This window comes from Oratosquilla oratoria, chromosome 22 (genome assembly GCF_046742065.1).
Source record: "Oratosquilla oratoria isolate Oo_2021 chromosome 22, ASM4674206v1, whole genome shotgun sequence".
Classification (NCBI taxonomy): domain Eukaryota; kingdom Metazoa; phylum Arthropoda; class Malacostraca; order Stomatopoda; family Squillidae; genus Oratosquilla; species Oratosquilla oratoria.
Window position 1 is genome coordinate 42,722,277 of NC_134798.1, and position 22,500 is coordinate 42,744,776.

Genomic DNA, 22,500 nt, shown 5'->3' on the forward strand with positions numbered 1-22,500 from the left:
GTACGTGTGCAAGCTAACAAACAGTAGCAACACACACACTTCCACACAAGCACAAACACAGAGCCTGTCAATTTGTAGCGAGCTAACACGCTCCAGCAACGCACGCACACACGCACGCACACACACACACACACACACACACACACACACACACACACACACACACACACAAAAGCACAAACACTGAATCTATCAATTTACAAAAAGACCAAGTTTTACCTGCAGCACACGCAGGTGGAGACGGCGAGGTACATGCTGCTCGCCATGTCTCTGCTGAGGACGGCCTTCTTATAAGGGGTGGGAGGCGACAGTGCCAAGTGGCACACGGACGGAGAACGAAGGTGCTCCTTGGGGGGCACTCCACTCTTCAGTCCGGAGTGGGCCGGAAGCGCACTTCTGGGAAGTTTCCGGTAGTGCTTCCGGTAACAGACACTACCGGAACTACTGAGGCGAGTAGGTAGTTACCGGTAGTCATCCAGTGGTTAGAAAGGCGTGAATATGCATAGCTTCGCGGTGATTACTCTGAGCAGATAGTCTTGGATGAGATAAGGAAAATGAACTCAAAACATTGCTTGATGAAGTCCTCGACTTAATCCCCACAGATGAGATTTTACAATGTTCAAGTATCACTCCAAGAGGCTCTCACGATGAAGAAATAACTAGTCATTTCTTCAAAATTAATATTTATTTTGGAGGGTTAAAAAAATCGAAGATCTCCAAATTGAAACGCTTTCGGAGATAAAAGCACCTAAGTCTTGGAACCTCTCGACTTTCAATTGTTTTTCTTCTTCGGCGATTTCAATGACGTCATCGGCCTTGGGGGCGTGGCGATGCAATTCATAGGTTTGTTTACGTATGAGCGTTCAAAGAAAAAAACACACTTTCGTAGATGTGGGTAAACACGAATACTTTATCCTCTTGGTATCGGTAACGAGTGATTTATGAGTTACTGTTTGTTTCTGGTTAACTTCAGACATAAGTTTCTTTGCTCGGTTGATTAAAAAATCGATTTTGGTATTAGAGGGTCCAAAATGGATCAGTCAGGAATGTTAGCGTATTACCATGAATCACAGTTATTCTATCTATCTACGTTTACTTTCGCAAGACTTCACAAGATTGAGAAAAAGAAATAGATCGAGCACAAAATTATCACACGAGAATAATCTTTTGGCACTTTTTGGTGTGAGAAAAAAAATCGAGGACTTTGCGATAAGATAAAGTAAAAATTGGAGAAGAAATATCTTTAAACAGATAGACCGTCTCTATAACGATTTTTTCTTAAAAAAAAGTCTTAAGCTTCAGGTAATAAGTCTTTGAGAACGAAATCTCGAGAGCTCGAACTCCAACGGATGCCAACAGTGATCCTTGTGGCACTACCCCGGACACTCTCCTCTCCTTCGTGAAGGACCGGTTCGGACTGAATCTACCTCGGTGGCTTCAAGGTGGACCTCGACGACGGTAAGTCTTCTCTGTCTCCTGACGATACGCTTACTGACCCGGTGTTTCATGTCCGAGTTCCTTTGTCCGGGATTTCAAGGAGGAGAACCTCTTGGTCTTACGTGAGCCTCACGTATAGTCTTTTCTGAAAGACTATACCTCGACTTACGCAAGAATGAAGCAAGAGGTAGTTTTGTATGGAATTTCCTTTCCGAGAAATGTAAGAAATACTTCGTTCTTTTTTTTTCTTTTCTTTTCGGCTCTTGCTTATCAACGCTCAAACTCACTCGATCTTTTTATTTTTTCTTCGTTTTTGTTTCTCTTATTGTTCAACTATCGTGAGTCATATGTAAAGAATCTGTGGCACTTATCAAACGTGTTTTCATATTGTTTCGCTTTTTTCATCTGGTTGTTGAGAATCACTTGTTTTCAAACAATCGAACTATATTTCTGCTTGATACAGAAACCAAAATGTCTTTCTTATATATATCAACAACCTCCACATTCTTTTACTAAATCTCTCATATCAATTACCACACGATTTGAAAGCTAAAGTCCTTCAATATCATTTCTTCATTGTTTTCGTTGAGCACACAGAAAGCAACGAAGATGAAAACAAAGAAAATATAAAACACGAGACGAAAAATCGAAAACCAAAAAGTCTTCCGTAGAGCCGTCAACGACCCCTTGTTAAGGGATCCACGTGGTGGTTGGCGACTCAAAGGTTCCAATAATTGGTTCAAGGTTCGGGTAGGCTCATTTGGGTCCCCACCAACGCCAGATACGGACCCCACGGGGGACCAATTGTCATTACATATTAACGTAGAACCAATCTTGCCCTTAGGATCCTGTTACCTTAGTTTCTCCTTCTGCTTTACTTCCGTTCTCGACTTCGAGAAACGTGTTAATATGTTGTTCTTCTTCTTGTTCTTCTTCTTTGCGATGAACACCACCGTTCTCTTCTCTTTCCACTGCGCGTGCGCGGGAGTCTTTGATTTTGGACATTTCAGGTCAATTTATCCGAAAAACGTCGTAATTATTGTGTTTAGTCTCATCTTAGAGCCACGGTTTCTTTTGGATCAAAGTGAATGACACTACACTCTGTGATAGGTTCCTTTTCAGTCGTCTTTTCTAAACACAAACACTTATAAAGTTCACGTGTCTATAGTCACATCATAACCACACCTTCACAGGGGGACTTAAGGGGACTTTAAGGGAGTCTTAAGGGGACCTTAAGGAGGTTTTAAGAGAACCTTTAGGAGGTTTTAAGGGGACCTTAAGGAGGTTTTAAGGGGACCTTAGGTATACCAAAACCTTTTTCAACGTCTTTGGATTATCCCATTTAAGCAACTTGGAGAACTCAAGTCAAAGGATTACAAAGGATTACAAAGGCGGAGCAATCCTAAAGTCACCCCTTTGCTTGTAGGATCCCTCCTGGCGGGTTATCAGACGCTGCCGAAGAACGAAGCTCCTTCGGAGGAGCTCCTCCTTCGCAGGATCTGTTCCTCGTTCTTCAGACGCTGAACTCCCGAAGGCGCTACTTCGATGACCTCGCCACAGGACCTGTGACCTGTCCTACCCGCCATCTTAGGTCACGAGGTCAAAGGAGCAACGGACTGTGTTGAGGTGTCGGGAAGCACCAGCGTGGGGAGGACATTGGGTCAGAACAAGATGAGTCTTTAGATAAGAGATACGGATGAATATATAAGATATCAGAGATGTGAATTCGTGCAAACATCACACATGAGTACATTTTTTGTATAAACCTGAAACCAGAGAAAAAGAAAAAGAAAGAATTAAGAAAAAGAAAAAGAAAGAAGGAAAGAGACGGGGGCAAGAGAGAAAAAAGAATAAATGGAAAAACGATACCGAGAGAGGAAATAGAAGAAAAAAGTGAAGGGGAGAAAGAAAAAGACCAAGAAAGGGGAAGAAATAAGGAAAAAGGTGCAGAAGGAATGGAAGAGGTAAAAGAAAAAAAAGAAGAAGGAGAAGAACGAGGAGAAGAACGAGAAGAGAAGAAGGAGAGGAAGAAGGATGAAGGAAAAGAAAAGGAATAAGGAGAAGAATAAGAAGGAGGAGGAGGAGGAAAAGGAGTAAAAGTAAGGAGGAGGTAGAAAGGGAAGTAAAGCAAGACAAGAAGAAGAAAGAGGGAAAAAAGAAGTAGAAAAAACAAAATAAAAGGAGGAGGAGAAGAAAAGTAAATAATAATAATAATAATAATAATAATAATAATAATAATGATAAGAAGAAAATAATCCAAATTCGGGGCAGGAACCCCTCTCGCGCGCACGGGGCATCAGGACCTTCTGGTGGTTCTTCTTCCTCTTCCTCTTCTCCTGCTGGAGAGGAACACCTGGGGCCGAGGCACCAAAAAACGTGTCTCCCCCGAAGACGACGCAACACATCCGGACACTTTCCCCAGACTTCTTGCATGTCCGGGACATGCCGTCCGGCAAAAAAAAAAAAAAAAAGAAAAAAAAAAAATCTTGCAAGGTAGCGGTGGTGGGCAGTGGTGCAAACGCGTGTATGTGGTGCAAATTTTTCCAATGGTGGGCAACGAAGACACTCCAATACTTTCCGAATTTTTTTCTTCCTTTTTTTTTCTTCCGCATAGTGGTAATACATTTGCATGAAAAAATAAAATATTTAATTTCGGCTAGCACAAGATAATTTATTCAACGCAAGGAATATCTTGAGAACAACATAGTTCCTTAGAATACTTTATATCGGCTGCCGTCAGGCGATTTTGATCAGGTGAGTGGGGATCCCCCACGAACGAACGCAGAGCCCAGAAACTCCCAGACGACTCCAGAAGTCTCCGGATACTCGGCGCCATTCCAACCCGGATGATAAATCTGGGGATAATATATCCCAGAAATGGGAAATAAATTACGAAAAATATGAATTCTCTCTCCCCCCCTCTCTCTCTCTCTCTTTCTCTCTCTCTTTCTGTATGGCCAATGTATAGCTGTCGCATGTTAGACTAGGTTCCTTCTCGTGAACACAAAGTTCCCGGGTTCGATTCCCCACAAGAGTTACCAGATACTGCCATGTGCTTATGGTACATTTCTCTCTTCAATTCTATGACTCGGTGATTAACCCAAACGATTTTATTCGGCAGAGAGGGCGACCCACGTGTTGAACGAAGCCTGAACCGGTCGAGACCCTTTCTAGGTCGGCAGTCCTTCCCTCAGCCGATTAAAATCGTCTGTCAGTCTCCGAAAACAAGTTCGTTTGTCAGACTGCGACATGACGTCACAGAATGAGACAGTGACGTCACGTCGCTGGGTATAATGCGACATGACGTCATAGACGAAACAATGACGACACACTGCCGGTCAGACTGCGACAAGACGTCACAGTAGGAGGCTATGACGACACGTGACTGGGCAGAATGCGAATTGACGTCATATATGGAAAGAATGACGACATAATGTTAACTGCGACATGACATAGATGGAAACAACGACGTAAAACCGTTGGTCGTAATGCGACATGACGTCACAGTGGTAAACAATATGTCGCTCGACAGACTGCGACATGACGTCATAATATATATATATATATATATATATATATATATATATATATATATATATATATATATATATATATTCAACAGGACTGGTGCCAGGCATTTTTATTCAGTCGAAGAGGACAAAGACAATACCAAAAGACAAAGACAAAGCCAGGAAGAAAAAGAAGCTCGCCCAGAAGCTTCCAAGCTTCCGGACGAATAGGAGCCAGAGTCGCATTGAGCGCCGCGCGCATATAAATTGCCGGACTTGGTCGCTGATACGGATCAACAATATATTCATGGGCGCCTCTTGGATAAGAGGCTGGGGGGGAAGATAAAGGGGGAGAGAGAGAGAGAGAGAGAGAGAGAGAGAGAGAGAGAGAGAGAGAGAGAGAGAGAGAGAGAGAGAGAGAGAGAGAGAGAGAGAGAGAGAGAGTTAAAAGAGAGCATGACTCGACATGATCATCAGCTGAATTGCATGTCCAACACACACACACACACACACACACACACACACACACACACACACACACACACACACAGTGAATGCCAGAACTATACAAGAGTTCAAGAATAAACTGGACGTGGAGAGATACGAAAGCGGGTCACAACGAGCATAGCCTAGCTCCCGTCCCGTAAAATACAACTAGGTAAATACACACACGCCTCTCTCTATCTAAGGATAGAAGAGCTGGTAATCGCAGTGCCACCTACACAATGGGCGTCTACCTGGAGCTTGCAGTGAGGAGGAGAAGGAGGAGGAGGAGATCGTGGAGAAAAAGAAAGATGGAGGAAGGTAAGGATTATGATCAAAAGTGGAGTGGAAGAGGATGGAGTGGAAGAGGAGGGAGTGGAAGAGGAGGGAGTGGAAGAGGAGGAAGTGGAGGAGGAGGAGGAGGAGGAGGCAGAATATAGAAGAAGATCGTGAAGGAAGAGAAGGATGAAGGAAATCTAGGATTAGGATTAAATGTGGAGTGGGAAGGGAGGAGGGGAGGAGGAAGGGGAGGGGAGGAGGGGAGGAGGAGGAGGAAGAAGAGGAAGGGAGGAGGAAGAAGAGGAAGGGAGGAGGAAGAAGAGCCATTAAGCGGCTAATGCAGCATTCGAGTGAGAAGGGCTGGTTCCACTTGGCCCTTTCCTATGACTCCAGGTGGTCAGGGGATGTGACGAGAAACGTGGTTCCGGCCTCCCCCAGACGAACGAACACACACACACACACACACACACACACACACACACACACACACACACACACACACACACACACACACACACACACATACACACACACACACACGCACACACATACACACTACGGAGGTCCGGGTTCGAATCCCGCCCAGGGCTGAAATAATTTCAGTATCACTGCGCTGCAAGTCGTGACTCCAACTCGTAGGCGGGGAGTTGGGTGTGTGTGTCCGTGTAAAGTCACAACATTACCCATAGATCGGTCATATACAACCTCTGAGCTCTCTTCCGGGAAGGAAATAGATGTCGATCACGAGTCCAACACGTGATCCAAGACTATGGTGATGAATCACACACACACAGACAAAATAAGAGGGAAAAGAGAGAGAGGTGAGAGAGAGAGAGAGAGAGAGAGAGAGAGAGAGAGAGAGAGAGAGAGAGAGAGAGAGAGAGAGAGAGAGAGAGAGAGAGAGAGAGAGAGAAAGAGAGGTTTCGGGTTCAATAAGCTTCTCTTATCCATAAGAAAAGAATCAGTTTTTGTTGACTTCTCTTTTCTCTTTTTCTCTCATTCTCTCTCCTCGTAAAACAAACAGCTCAGCGGCTGGCCAACATTAACCGCAGAATAAGATTTGTTGTGTGATGGTGGAAATGATGGTGGAAAAATAAACCTCAGAATGGCTGAGGGCTGTGGAAGCCCTGATATTGTAGCCCTGGCGAGGTAGCCTTGACAATGTAGCCCTGATATTGTAACCCTGGCGTGGTAGCCCTAACGTGGTAGCCTTTATAATGTAACCTAGCCTATTAGCCCTGGCCAGGTAGGCCTGACATTGTCTATAGGCCCTAGGGTCGTGTCTTAGATGTGGCAACAGCGCAAAAGCGATGGTGTAATGTTATGATGCAGGTAAAGTGATTACCAAGGTGCGGTGCTGAAAAGCGTGAGTATGTGGCACCGTCGGAGGGCATAATTCAACCTATTTTCCTAGTTGGAGGTCACTTTAACACTGAATGAAATCACCAATACTCTACTAACTACCACTATATTATAGTGTCTGGGTTTCCTAGCGGCCCAATAAAGGTAGGTCCACTATTGGGCCACTATGTAATAATGACCCAATGCTGTGGTAGGATGATGGAGATTTGTGATCGAAGTTTGTGTTCTTATGATCGATTACATCCATAAGAACTGCAGGGTGTTATGTGATACACAGTGATAGAGTGGTGGTGATGGAGATTTGTGATCGAAGTTTGTGTTCTTATGATCGCTCACATGCATAAGAACTGCAGCACTGCGGAAGTTCAGTGCAGCAAATAGGAAGAATATTGGCAAGACTTCTTCTCATGCACATGACGTAAAATCTATGCATGAATCTTCCAAGACAGTAATAGCTAAATAGGGGGGTGAGGGAGCCTTGAACGATAGTTAGAGACCGTGGACTTAACATTATGAAACAAATGGGCCAAAGTCTATGAGACAAGTGAACGGAATACTGTGGAACGAACAAAATGTCACGTTTCGAGTGAACGAATAGTTATGAAACATGTGATCTAAACATTATGAAAATAAATAAACCACAGCAGGGACAATAATGAACGAAGATAAAGGAAATGGCCCAAACAATACGGAGATCCGCATAACAAGACACTACAATGAAAATGGCCATACAGTAAAAACAAGACACTAAAAAAGAAATAATAATAATAATAATAAAAATAAATGACAACAAAACCAAAAAAGGTAATCTTATATTCAAAATATATCAACTAAAACACACACACACACAATGGCTCCGGGACAAACAAAATAGCATGATCGCACGAAGCGTTGATAAACAGATTCAGATTCCAAATTGCAATCAGCTAAGCGGGTTTAAGACCCACCATAAGGGCAGGAGAGGGAAAACATCCAATTGGACGCGCAGACCAAACATGGCCGCGCGTCATCGACTCTGATCGACTGTGATCGACACTACAACCGCCCGCCGAGATGAAGAGAACAAAAACTAATTTCAAACAGAGTCCAGACATCAGTTCCGCCATTAAGATGAGATCAGTGGCGAGGTGGGACTCGAACCTCGACGCAGCTCAATTACATTTCGTTCCCAATGTCGCCGACAGATTTTTATTAAAACAGGTGAGGGTCAAGGTCAGAAGGGAAATATGAAAAGAAAGAGATAGAAGATAGAGCGATAGATAGAGAAAGACAAGGGGAGATAGATAGATAGACAGGGAGAGAAAGAGAGAAGGGGAGATAGAGAGAGAGAGATGAGGAAGCGAGGGAGACAGAGAGGGAGAGGTAGAAAGAGAGGAAGATATAGATACAAAGAAAAGGAGGTCGATAGAGAAGAGAGGAGAGAGAAGAGGAAGAGAAGAGGAAGAGAGGGAGAGATAGAAAGAGAGGAAGATATAGAGACAAAGAGGGAGATGGAGAGAGAGGGAGAGAAAGAGAAAGTAAAAGAGACAGAAAGAGAAAACAAGAGATATAGGTAGAGAGGGAACAACCAAGAAGTTTATTGGGCGATAAACAAGTAATAAAGAAAACGGAAAGAGTGGGCCAACTTCCCACCGATCGATCAGTTATTGCGTGATGCAATTATGGCTTTGCAATGAGACCTAACCCAAACAACAACAGCGGTTGTCTTCTCTCTCTCTCTCTCTCTCTCTCAAACCAAACCCAATTGAATCTCCCGTGCATCTAATTTCGGGTCCAATATTTGATTCCGATTCCATTTGCAATATTCTTAAACCTGTTCAATACCATGGAGGGGGGGAGGGGGAGGGGGGAGGTGTAGAGAGGTGGAGGGGGAAAGGGGAGGGGAGGGGAGAGAGGGGAAAAGGGAGGGGAGGGGAGGGAGGGGGAAGGGGAAAGGGGAGGGAGGGGGAAGGGGAAAGGGGAGGGAAGGGGGAGAGGGGAAGGGGAGGGGGAAAGGGGAGGGGGAGGTGGGAAAGGGGAGGGGGAAAGGAGGAGGGGGAGGTGAGGGAAAGGGAGAGGTGAAGGGAGAGGGAAGGAGAGGGGGAGGTGAGGGGAAGGGAGAGGTGAGGGGAGAGGGGAGGTGAGGGGGGAGGGGGAGAGGGCCGGGGGGTTCCCCAGGGGGACGAATAAAATCCCTTGGACCAAAATTACATTCATTTATTCTATCTGCTGTCAGAGGATTTTGTCAAACAACCAAGGTGTTAAATTTCATTAATGTGTTGATAGATAAAGGATACAGATTATTTTTTTATTCGGAATATCTCTCGGAATTTCGGAACTCCCCAATATTCAAGAGGAAAAGTTGGGAATATTAGAAAAATCCGAATATATATATATATATATATATATATATATAATATATATATATATATATATACATATATATAAATATACATTATATATATATATATATATATATAAATATAAAATATACATGTTTATAAAATATACATTATATATATATATATATATATATATATATATAATATATATATATATATATACATATAAATATACATTATATATATATATATACATATATATAAATATACATTATATATATATATACATATATATATACATATATATATATAAATATACATATATATATAGATATACATATATAAAAAAAATATATATATATATATATATAAACCCCCTCACCCATCTTAGCTCCTCGTGGATGAGGGCCATCCCCCCTCTCCCGCCACGCTGCTCATTTTTCTCTTAAGAGCGCCCGTTAATACCCACGACACTTTTCTTTTGCCACGAAAATCTCTCGCCGAACTTTACGTCCATCTATGTGTCTTCACAAACACAAATATGAGGCGGACTTTCCGCAAAGAAGACTTTATTGACAAAATATTTATACCCCCGACCTTCACGAGAATTTTCTATTTATTAATATTTAACAGTTGTTATTATTCATTTACTATTTACCTGTTTGTTTATTATCTAACTATACCTATGCATTTATCTATTTTATTTATTACTTATAATAATCTTTATTTATTTTGATCTATTTAGCATGATAATTGTTTTCGTATCCGACCTAGTTATGGACCTAAAGGTCTCCTGTCGGCATGCTCCGCCTTTGTAATCCTTTATTTATCTTATTTCATCTGTCATTGTTATTATCATTATTATTGTCATCATCTTTATTATTACTATTTTATTCCATTCTATTATTTATCAACTTTTGATAGACTGCTCTGGTGGAGGTTTGAGCTTTCCGAGTACTTCCAACTGTGACCATCATCATGACCATTATCATGATCATCAGGACGAAAAAGGACTAAATAGAAACGTTGCGGGTAACAAAGGCCCAGACAAAGGACTGACAAAGAGGTACAAAGTTTCTCCATAACAATAAGGACTGTCACTCTCCACTCCCCCCACTCCTCCCTACTCCCCCCCCCCCCCCGAAGTCCTCATCATGGAAATGAATGCGAGAAATAGCCTCTTGTGATCTTCCACTTTGGGCCTGTCCTTATCCGACCAAGACATATGTATGCTGCATTGTATACATGTCTTGCATGTGTCTAAATACACGCACACGCACACACACACACACACACTCACGCACATACATACACGTACTCACGCGCGCACGCACACATACACACACATATACAATATCTCTATACCAATAAGCTTCTTCCCCCTGATATAGGAAATAGCCACATACACAATATGCAAATATTATATATATATATATATGTTTGTGTGTGTGTGTGTGTGTGTGTGTGTGTGTGTGTGTGTGTGTGTGTGTGTGTGTGTGTGTGTGTGTGTGTGTGTATTGTCTGTGTTCACACATGTATATATTAAACCTTTCTTCTTATTTTCATAAAATAATAAGGATTCCAAAAACTCTTCCGGACTTCCTGTAGTTATCTTCACGACTTCCTCCTTCCTTGGAGGAGGGTACCGGGAACGGCCCTCGGGAATCGAAACCCAAAGAGGATGTGCCGGAACGCACGTAAAAGCCCTGCATCCGCAAAGGCGTTTTTCTCATTCTAACACAAGTGATTGTAGTCTTTATCGACACCATCAGATTGGGCTGATTTTCCACATCTGACTTGTCTTATCTATTCTGGCTGTCGGCAAGTGATTTGATTAAATATAAATTCTGAAGTCTCTTAGTGAGCTTCGAAGGCAAGGCTTCTGTTTAATGATAGTTCTCGCTATTGGAAAAAAATTCCAAAATTCAGAATTCTCCCTTATTTGGAATTTTCCAAAATATGGAAGATTTTTTTTTTTTTTTCGAAATACGGAAGAATCCAGACTCTTCAGCCTTTTCGATATTCCGACCAATTTATAAATAAATAAATAAATAAATGAATAAATGAATAAATAAAAATAATAATAATAATAATAGGGAGAGTCGTATACCACAATACCTAAGCATTTCGTCAACAATAACCAGCGCTTCTAGCCTTTAAGGGACAATAATATCACACTGAAGAGGTGAAGTCCTTGAGGTGGCATACAAGGACAGATATACTCTAAGGCGGAGAACAAAAGATTATTATTATTTTTTTTTTCCCTTTAGATGTCTCCTCCTTATCAGACAAGAATACTTTGCGACTCTGGACCATAGGGGTGTCACTGAAACCGCTAAAATATTGCTTGCACGAAATTTATGCACTCGATACACGCAGGCCGAGCGAATACGTAGGCAAACGCTTGTTATGAACTGCCTATACCGAATCGACAAGTTTGTGTTCATATATCATCGTACCCGTGAACGAAGGGTTCTGGGAACGGACTGACGTTGGAAAAGAACGAATCCTAATGGAACGAATGTAAGTCTTTTTCGTTCAAAAGAGCGGGAGTTGATGGACAGCGAGGCAGAAATAAATAAATGCATGAATGAATGAATAAATAGATAAACCAAAAAATAAAATAAAATAGAATAAAAAATAAAATAAGTAGAAATTAAATTAACAAATAGGTAGATAGATTAAATAAACAAAAAATTAGGATCATAAGAAATGTGAATTTTTTTTATTTTTATTTGGGTTTTGCAATGACGAATTGAAAACCGTCCGTTGGGAAATCTAATTTGCAAGATTCGAAATTCTACAGATACTTTAATCAACATCATCCAGGGTAATCTGGAGGCGAAAATTATTAATACACACACACACACACACACACACACACACACACACACACACACACACACACACGAATGTACGCTTGTTTGTTTTTGTGTATAAACAATATACATGTTTGTATTGTGCGTGTGTGTGTGTGTGTGTGTGTGTGTGTGTGTGTGTGTGTGTGTGTGTGTGTGTGTGTGTGTGTGTGTGTGTGTGTGTGTGTGTGTGTGTGTGTGTGCGTGCTTCAGAAACACGGAGATATGGTACGGGTGTAGTTACCATGATATCATCGTGGCCACAATTACCAGAAGACTCCAAGTAAACTGCTAGGAGACTCCCAAGGGACTTACGGGAGACTGCCAGAAGACTCACATGAGACTACAAGGAGACTTCCAGGAAATTCAATTGAGACTCCAAAAAGGCTCCCTGGAGAGTTCCAGAAGACTACCAGAAGACTGCCAGGAGACTAGAGAATTCCAGTAGACTTCCAGGAGACTCCCGTGAGACTTCCAGGAGACTCCCAAGAAACTACGGGGAGATTGTCTGGAAACTCCCAGGAGATTTCCAGAAGACTCCTAGGAGAGTACCAGAAGACTCCCAGCAGACTTCCATGAAACTCCCGGGAGGCTTCCAGGACACTCCCAAAAAACTACGAAGAGATTGCCTGGGCACCCCCAGGAGACCTCTAGGAGACTCCAGGAGACTACTAGAAAACTCCCACGAGACTTCCAGGAGACTACCAGGAATCTCTCAGGAGATTGCCAGGAGGGTCCCAGAAGACTACGAGAAGACTTCCAGGAAACTTCCAGGAGACTACCAGGAAACTCCCAAGAGACTGCCAGGAGAGTCTCAGAAGACTTCCATAAGACTCCCAGGAGACTGCCAGGACAATCCCAGAGGACTGAAGAAGGCTGCCAGTAAACTATCAGGAGACTCCTTAGAGACTGTCAGGAGACTTCCAGAAGACTCCAAGAGTTACAACATGTAAAAACGGGAGTTTTTGTCCTTAATCTAATTGGCCCCCCTCCGGTGACCAGGTTAACAAGACAAGCGTGCTCAGCAACCTAAACTAATTATCACCAATTAACTCTAACAGAGGCGAGACGGGGGGGGGGGCTTCGCTGTGACCGACAACCGCAACCTATACCCTTTGTGTTAGGAGAGCCCGGGGTGGGGGAAGTTATCTTTGGTTATTGGATACCAGTCAACTATTCATCCCCAGGAGACGCTTTGCTGAGGATCTTGTCGTCACCTTTGCCCTTTGTACTCAGATGGCCTGTCTCGGCGCGTTGGGTATCGATCTCACCTCGTGACTACGGATCCAGGTTCGAGTCCCAAGTGATTGCCACTTGCCCTACGGTCAAGTACACAGGGCACAGGGGGTGTCTTGAAGGAGATTAAGCGACTCCGGCTGTATGTCATTCAGTTTGCTAACCTTGTTAACCCATGTTAATGAACACAATGCTCAATCAATCTCTTGAACAAGGTTAAATACTTGTTTTGTTATAGCCAAATTTGGACGATATGACGTCATGAACGAGTTTCGACATACATGACGTCATCGATGACGTCAAAGATGAGTCAACGATACAGAGAGAGCGAGCGAGAGAGAGAGAGAGAGAGAGAGAGAGAGAGAGAGAGAGAGAGAGAGAGAGAGAGAGAGAGAGAGAGAGAGAGAGAGAGAGAGAGAGAGAGAGAGACTTTAAATGAAGAGCTAAATAAAAACTGTACTCTCTCTCTCTCTCTTTCTCTCTCTCTCCCTCTCTTCTTTCAACTTATCTCCATCCAACCAGTCATAAACATCCTTCCACCGTGCAATAGAAAACGGAAAATGGGAATTAGAAAACGTCGATACTTGTCGTTTCTTTGCGGGCAATCGCGGAATAAACAAAAAGGAGGTGGAGGAGGAAGAGGAGGTGGAGGAGGAGGAAGAGGAGGGCGAAGAGGAGAGAGAGGAGGAGGAACAGGAGGAAGACAAGAATGAAGAGGAGGAGAGGAGGAAGACTAGAAGGAAGACGATGAGGAGGAGGAGAGGAGGAAGACTAGAAGGAAGACGATGATGAGGAGGAGGAGGCGAATAAGGAGGAAGAGGAGGAGGGAGAGGAGGATGAAAAAGAGGAAGAGAAGAAGGAGGATGAGGATGAGGGAGAGGAGGGGGATGAGGATGAGGGAGAGGAGGGGGATGAGGATGAGGGAGAGGAGGGGGATGAGGATGAGGGAGAGGAGGGGGATGAGGATGAGGGAGAGGAGGGAGAGGATGAGGGAGAGGAGGGAGAGGAGGAGGGAGAGGAGGGAGAGGAGGAGGGAGAGGAGGAGGAGGGAGAGGAGGAGGAGGGAGAGGAGGAGGAGGAGGAGGAGGAGGATGAGGTGGAGGAGGAGGAGGAGGAGGAGGAGGAGGAGGAGGAGGAGGAGGGCGAGGAGGAGGAGGAGGAGGAGGAGGAGGGCGAGGAGGAGGGCGAGGAGGAGGGCGAGGAGGAGGAGGAGGAGGAGGACGAAGACGTGAAAACAGAGAAAGAAGCTGATGTAGCATCGGTGAAAGTGGTAGTGGTGGAGGAAATGGTGGAGAAGGAGGTGGTGGAGGAAATGGTGGAGAAGGAGGTGGTGGTGGTGGAGAAGAAGGAGGTGGTGGTGGTGGAGAAGGAGGAGATGAGTTGGCAGTATGTTAAGGTTATAGAGAACGGAGAGTGGGAGGGTATGGGAGGGTGAGGGGTGGGATGGGTGTATGGTCATCTGATAGACATGTGGACATGGCGCCAGGGGAGAGGGAGAGGGGGAGAGAGAGGGGGGGAGAGGGGGAGAGAGAGGGGGAGAGAGGGGGAGCGGGAGAGGGAGGGGGAGAGGGAGAGGAGGAAGAAACATTTACGAGCGGCAACGGAAGGGTTGAGGGAGAGAGGAGAGGTGGGAGAGATGGGGAGAGATGGGGAGAGGGAAGGAGAGGTGTGAAGAGGGGGGAGAGGAGGGAGAGGTGGAGAGGTGGGAGAGGGTGGAGAGGGGGAGAGGGGGAGAGGAGGGAGTGGAGGGAGAGGAGGGAGAGGAGAGGTGGAGAGGAGGGAGAGGTGGAGAGGAGAGGTGGAGAGGTGAAGAGGGGGGAGAGGAGGGAGAGGTGAAGAGGGGGGAGAGGAGAGGTGGAGAGGGGGAGAGGAGGGAGAGGTGAAGAGGGGGGAGAGGTGTGGAGAGGGGGAGAGGGAGGAGAGGTGTGGAGAGGGGGGAGAGGGAGGAGAAGTGGGGAGAGGGGGAGAGGGAGGAGAAGTGGGGAGAGGGAGAAGTGTGGAGAGGGGGGAGAGGGAGGAGAGGTGTGGAGTGGGGGAGAGGTGTGGAGAGGTGGTGGGGGAGGTGGGATAGGTGGGGAGAGGTGGGGAGAGGTGGGGAGAGGTGGGAGAGGAGGTGGGGAGAGGTGGGAGAGGAGGTGGGGAGAGGTGGGAGAGGAGGTGGGGAGAGGTGGAAGAGGAGGTGAGAGATGTGGGAGAGGAAGTGGGAGAGGAGGTGGGGAGAGGAGGTGGGGAGAGGAGGGCGGGGGAGAGGAGGGGTGGGGAGAAGGAAGAGGTGGGGAGAGGAGGTGGGGAAGAGGAGGTGGGGAAGAGGAGGTGGGGAAGAGGTGGGGAGAGGAGAGGAGGTGGGGAGAGCGAGGAGAGGAGGTGGGAGAGCGAGGAGAGGAGGTGGGAGATGTGGGAGAGGAGGTGGGAGATGTGGGAGAGGAGGTGGGAGATGTGGGAGAGGAGGTGGGAGATGTGGGAGAGGAGGTGGGAGATGTGGGAGAGGAGGTGGGGAGAGCGAGGAGAGTAGGTGGGGAGAGCGAGGAGAGGAGGTGGGGAGACGGGGAGAGGAGGGGAGACGGGGAACAGGAGGTGGGGAGACGGGGGACAGGAAGTGGGAAAAGGGGGGCAGGAAGTGGGAAGAGGGGGGCAGGAAGTGGGAAGAGGGGGGCAGGACGTGGGACGAGGGGGGCAGGAAGTGGGACGAGGGGGGCAAGGGGGGGGCAGGAAGTGGGGGGGAGAGGGGGGCAGGAAGTGGGAAGAGGGGGGCAGGAAGTGGGAAGAGGGGGGCAGGAAGTGGGAAGAGGGGGGCAGGAAGTGGGAAGAGGGGGGCAGGAAGTGGGAAGAGGGGGGCAGGAAGTGGGAAGAGGGGGGCAGGAAGTGGGAAGAGGGGGCAGGAGGTGGGAAGAGGGGGGCAGGAGGTGGGAAGAGGGAGGCAGGAGGTGGGGAGAGGGGGGACAGGAGGTGGGAAGAGGGGGGGCAGGAAGTGGGAAGAGGGGGGGCAGGAGGTGGGAAGAGGGGGGCAGGAGGTGGGAAGAGGGGGGCAGGAGGTGGGAAGAGGGAGGCAGGAGGTGGGGAGAGGGGGGACAGGAGGTGGGGAGAAGGGGGAACAGGGTGGGGAGAGGGGGGGACAGGAGGGTGGGGAGAAGGGGAGAGGGGGGACAGGAGGTGGGGAGAAGGGGGAGAGTTGGGAGAGGCGGGGAGAGGTGGGAGAGGCGGGGAGAGGTGGGAGAGGCGGGGAGAGGTGTGAGAGGCGGGGAGAGGTGTGAGAGCGGTGGAGAGGTGGGAGAGGCGGGGGGAGAGGTGGGGAGAGGGTGAGAGGGGGAAGAAGAGGGAGAGGTGAGAGGGGGAAGAAGAGGGAGAGGTGAGAGGGGGAGAGGTGGGAGAGGCGGGGAGAGGTGGGAGAGGCGGGGAGAGGTGTGAGAGGGGGGAGAGGTGTGAGAGGGGGAAGAGGGGGGAGAGGCGGGGAGAGGTGGGGAGAGGTGTGAGAGGGGGGAGAGGTGTGAGAGGGGGAAGAGGGGGGAGAGGCGGGGAGAGGTGGGGAGAGGTGTGAGAGGGGGGAGAGGTGGGAGAGGTGTGAGAGGCGGGGAGAGGTGTGAGAGGCGGGGAGAGGTGTGAGAGGCGGGGAGAGGTGTGAGAGGCGGGGAGAGGTGTGAGAGGCGGGGAGAGGTGTGAGAGGCGGGGAGAGGTGTGAGAGGGGGGAGAGCTGGAATCAACAGGGGAGCTCAAAGGCAAAGCCTCCTGTGATCTCTCTCGGCTGTTGCGTCCTGGAGTGTCACATGGAAGTTTGAAAGACTCCCCCACCCCCTCCCCTCTTCTATCCCCCCCTTCCCTTTCCTCCTCCTCTCTCCCTTCCCCCTCTCCCTCTCTCTTCCTTCCGCCCTTCCCACCCTCCCCCGTCCCTCTACATGAACATTCCTCTTCCTCCTCCTTTTCCTCCTCTTCCTCCTTCCTCCCACACTCTCCTTTCCATTCACCCTCCCACCCACCTCCTTCCGTCCCCATGAAACAATTCCTCTCCTCTTCTTCCTTCTCGTCCTCTTCCTCCTCCTTCCCAATCTTCGCTTTATCCCCCTTTCCTTTCCCCCCTCCCACCCTCCTCTCCTCTTCTTCACCCCTTCCCACCTTCTTCCTATCCTCCCCCTTCCCTTCCCATGAACAATGCTCTTCCTCCTCCTCCTCCTCCTCCTCTTCCTCCTTCTGTTCTTATTCTTTGCCTTCCTTCACCTCCCCTCTGCATACATTTAAGACACAGACCGGGACAGTTCACCTAACGACACGTGGTCCTTGGGTCCCATGCAAGTCATTTAGTCCTCAAGAATCATTCTCAGCTAAATAAAATCGTATAGCGTCAGTTAGAATACAATTCATAGTTCTTATGACCTTGTACCTCCCTACATCCCTTCAGCCGAGTAAATTAGTTTGATGATAGACAGAATGAAATAATTAAAGTCGATACTGGACCCAATATATATATATATATATATATATATATATATATATATATATATATATATATATATATATATATGCAATAAAAACACTAGGAGCGTGTGTTCACAAATGCGTAATTAACCACTAGGAAAAAGTAAACTAACGAAGCAGAGCGCTTTCGTGTAATTACATCTTCAGTGCAGATACAAAGAAGGAATTATAAGAATTATAAGATGAAGAAACAAGGTACAGAATATATGACATAGTGAAGAGGGCATTCGGAGAGGTAGTGGAAGAAGTACACGTGACGGACGTATGGGCCGTCCTGGTAGTCAACAAGTATGGGACGTTTGGTCCGTCCTGGTAACCAACAAGTAGGGGACCACTGCTAAAACACTCACAACACGAATCAATCAACATAAGAAATACGTTTAGAGAGGGAAACCAATCTAGCGGTATATTCAACCACATGAACCATTTTAACCACCCAGTTGACTGGGATAACGCTAAAGTCATCACATACAACAACAACATAACAGAAAGAAATTTAATTGAATTGCAGTTTGATCAAATCTAGTTAAGGGGATAAATGTTAATCTTCATCAAGGTTTGTACAAATTAGATAGTTTTATTTCTCATGAAATTTCAAAATTGTTTGAATTGTAATATAAATTATGAGCAGTGGGTCCCATACTTGTTGGTTACCAGGGACGGCCCAAACGTCCCATACTTGTTGGCTACCAGGACGGCCCATACGTCCGTCACGTGTTCTTCTTCCACTACCTCTTCGAATGCCCTCTTCACTATGTCATATATTCTGTACCTTGTTTCTTCATCTTATAATTCCTTCTTTGTATCTGCACTGAAGATGTAATTACACGAAAGCGCTCTGCTTCGTTAGTTTACTTTTTCCTAGTGGTTATTTACGCATATATATTTTTTATATATATATAATATATATTTAATATTATATATATAATATATATAATATTATATATTATATATATATATATATAATATTATATATATATAATATATATATATATATATATATTATATATATATATATATATATATATATATATGTGTGTGTGTGTGTATGTGTGACTGAATATCTCACTATCGGAGAAAAAAAAGTTGTTTGAAGATAAATATATTGCGGTCACTGTGATCCTCTTCAGCGAGGTAGCAACCACAATGAAGAGGATCACAGTTAGTGATCGCAATATACGTATCTTCATACAACTTTCTTTTCTCCGATAGTGGGATAATCTATCTTACCAGTGTGAAAGTACATTCAACTCGCTTTATATATATATATATATTATATATATATATATTTATATATATTTATATATATATATATATATATATATATATATTATATATATATATTTATTTATACACACTCTCGTCATCTCACATTCCTCTCCCCCCTTTCCCCGTCTCCATTTGTCCCCCTTCTCCCTCTCTCCCCCTCCCCTCCCCCTCTCCATGTTGGATGCTACTATCGGAGAGAGTGACCACCTCTCACTCTCAACCACGTTCACTGCACAGGGAGAAATTTCCAGGAAGCATTTGCTAGAGTTTATGAGCATTTGCTAGAATGCGTATACTGCACATGGGTGCACATATATGCACATACGCACATACGCATGTAGACACGAATGTATACACACTGTACTTACACATGCACGTAAATACCTACACACGTGATAATACCCATGTATACACGCAGGGAAAGATATGCACACACGCACACAGATACACACGTGTACACGTGTACTAAAAAACGTACATGACACGCCTTCGGGAAAAATAAGTGAACTGTACACACGGTGGGCTCCATGTACACACATGCGTGTACGCACATGTGTACACATGACTATAGCGTATACCCAGATCATTTGTCCTCTGCACTGTTTAGTATTGGGGAATCATCTCCACTCGAAAATGAATGAGTCACCTTTGCCCTATATGTTGGGACAGCCAGGGCCAGTGACAACCACTGATTATTCACTGAGATCGTACACAGGCACATTTATGCTGTGAGGCGAGCTCGATGCCCAACGCATCGATTTTTCCCCCTCTCTCCTCTCTCTCTCATAGCTCCCACTATGCATTTTCTCTCTTTCTCTCTATTTCCTTTTCCTATCACCCTCACCATACAATGTTTCCCTTTCCTCTTTTCCTCCTCCACTTCTCCCCAACAGAAGCCCTCTCTCTTCCTGAGAAGAGCAACCGGTGACCACTCCCACTACGCAACCTCTCCCTCCCTTCCACTCCCTCCTTCGAAGGAGAGCGCCACTCCCCCCCACACACAAGCACTCCCCCCCCTCTCCCCTTCAGAAGCTCTGTTTCCCTTGGCGGCGCCTGGCCCTATGGCGGTGACTCACAATCTCCTCCTTTTCATTCTCTCCTCCCCCTCCTCCTCCTCCTCCATCTCCCCCTCCAACACCATCACTCCATTCTTCTCCTCCTCCTCCCTTCCTCCCTCCTCCTCCTCCAGTCTTACATGTGTGAGTCACCTACTCTCCCTCTCTCCCTTCCTCCTCGCCCCCAACTCTCTCCCTCCCTCCCCCCCTCTCTCTCTCTCTCTCTCTCTCTCTACTTTCCCTCCCCTCTCTCTATTTTTCCTGCATGTATGTTTGTATATATATCCCCTTCTCTCACTTTTTCTTCTTTCTCCCTCAGTCCTCCTCTCCGAATGTATTTTTTCTTTTGTTGGAGGGAATCTCCCTCTTTCTTCCTCCACATGACGTCTCACGTCTTTCCTCTCCCTCCCTCCCTCTCCTATCTCTCCTCCTCCTATTTATTCATAATTCTTAGTTATTTTATATTTATTTTTATTTATTTTTAAGTTCATTTAGAGTCAGTTGTCTCCACTACATCCTTCATCTTCTTCAACCCGTTCCCATGATGAATCTCTCTACATACTTGCTTCTGGCTAAGAACAAAGAGATATTTTTTGTTTGCCCGTCACCAACACCGTGCTGGAGGCATACCCAAAGTAGTTGACCAGGTTAGATTAGATTAAGTTAGCCTAACTAAGTTTTGAAAAAAAAGGAAGCGATAAAAGAAAAAAAGTGTTGTAGAGCTTTAAAAAAAAACTGAACACACGATTCTATGCAGATCAGTGGCTACCCCCTGCATGAAGGTGTCTGTATCAATCAAAACCCCCTCACCATCCCCCTCCCCTCCCCTCCATCCCCTACAGCTCCTAGCCCACCTCCTCAGCCGAATAAAATCGCCCTCGTCCTTAACCAAATGAAAATATCTAAAGTGCGTAGCCATGTTGTAGTTGCCAATCTCTTCGTTACCGAAAGGGAAGCAACAGAAGTGAATAAAATCGCTTGGCGACAGACACAGTACAAGGAAAAGTATCACCCGGTATGCAAGGAGATATATTCCTTCAGTTGATCCTTCTCTCTCTCTCTCTCTCTCTCTTTCTAAGCCCACCTTTGCTCTCTGCTCTCTGTTTTGCCGCTGGGAAAAGAGGTCTTTCTGTGTGTGCCATGAACCAACTGGTCTCTGTCTCATTTTTCATCAAGGACAAAAGACCGAATTCTCACTATCTTCTCACAATCTCACAATACACACACTCTCACAATATACAATCTTTTCTGCGCCTAAAGTTAACAAACTCTTAAGCAAGAATTTGCATAATAATTATAACATGGTATGGACACGCACGCACGCACACACACATACACGCACACACACATACACACACACACACTCAACCTAACACCCTCGGTCAACCTCACCTGAAACCTCAATGACAGACAGCTGTCTACGACACCTATCCTGCTAATATTTCCCCACCTCCAACACTGCAATTGCATGTATAACTACAAAATTCGAATTATATAGCCCTGATGATAATGATGGTAATAATGTTACTAATAATAATAATAATAACAATAATAATAATGACAATTATAATGATAATGATGATAATAATAGTAATAATAGTACTAATAATATCAATAACAATAGTAATACCTAATAATAACAACAATGACAATAATAATGATAATAATAATAATAACAATAACACTAATAATAATCATAATAATAATGAAATAACATTGATAATTATATCGATAAATCACAGTAATAATAACAACGCTAATAATAATAGAAATAACCACATTTACATCCAAAATCCCCCCTCTTAAGATGAATAAAATAGCCTGACGCCAACCATAACAAAACCCTTTAACTTAAACCAATTCGCTGCTGTCGTCTTCGGGTCGAGGTTAACCAAGAAAGCTTAATCGAATTTAGCGTCCTTAACCACCAAACCGGATCTTCGCTAAACCTCTCATTCCGGGTCCATCCAAAAGCCTCCTCCACTAAATGTTCCCCTCCACATTTCCTCCTCCTCCTCCTCCTCCATGGAGGGCCTTCAGAAATTCTTAGTCTGTGGGGGATTTTGCGCGATCTCCCTTTAACCACACCCAACGACCATTTCCCCCAATCTTCCTCTCATCTTCGTCCTCCTCCTCCTCCATCCTCTTCCCCTCCCTCCTTCTCTTCCTCCCCATCTTCCTCTTTATCTTCTTCTCCTCCTCCTTCTCATCTCCCTCCTCCTTC

The 22,500-nt window shown here is 45.5% G+C and overlaps 1 protein-coding gene across 9 annotated transcripts in view; it reads right to left on the bottom strand.

The window, feature by feature from the left end:
* The window catches only part of LOC143037493 (uncharacterized), a 516,293-nt gene that overhangs the window by 121,056 nt on the left and 372,737 nt on the right, over window positions 1-22,500 (bottom strand). The window contains exon 1 of one of the 9 annotated variants that reach the window (XM_076205798.1): window positions 220-822. The exons of the other annotated variants lie outside the window; for them this stretch is intronic. Coding sequence (XP_076061913.1) covers window positions 220-266 — 47 coding nt within the window. The 5' untranslated portion in view covers window positions 267-822. Of the gene's footprint in view, window positions 1-219; window positions 823-22,500 lie in introns of those variants that run through there. 9 annotated transcript variants of the gene reach the window in all.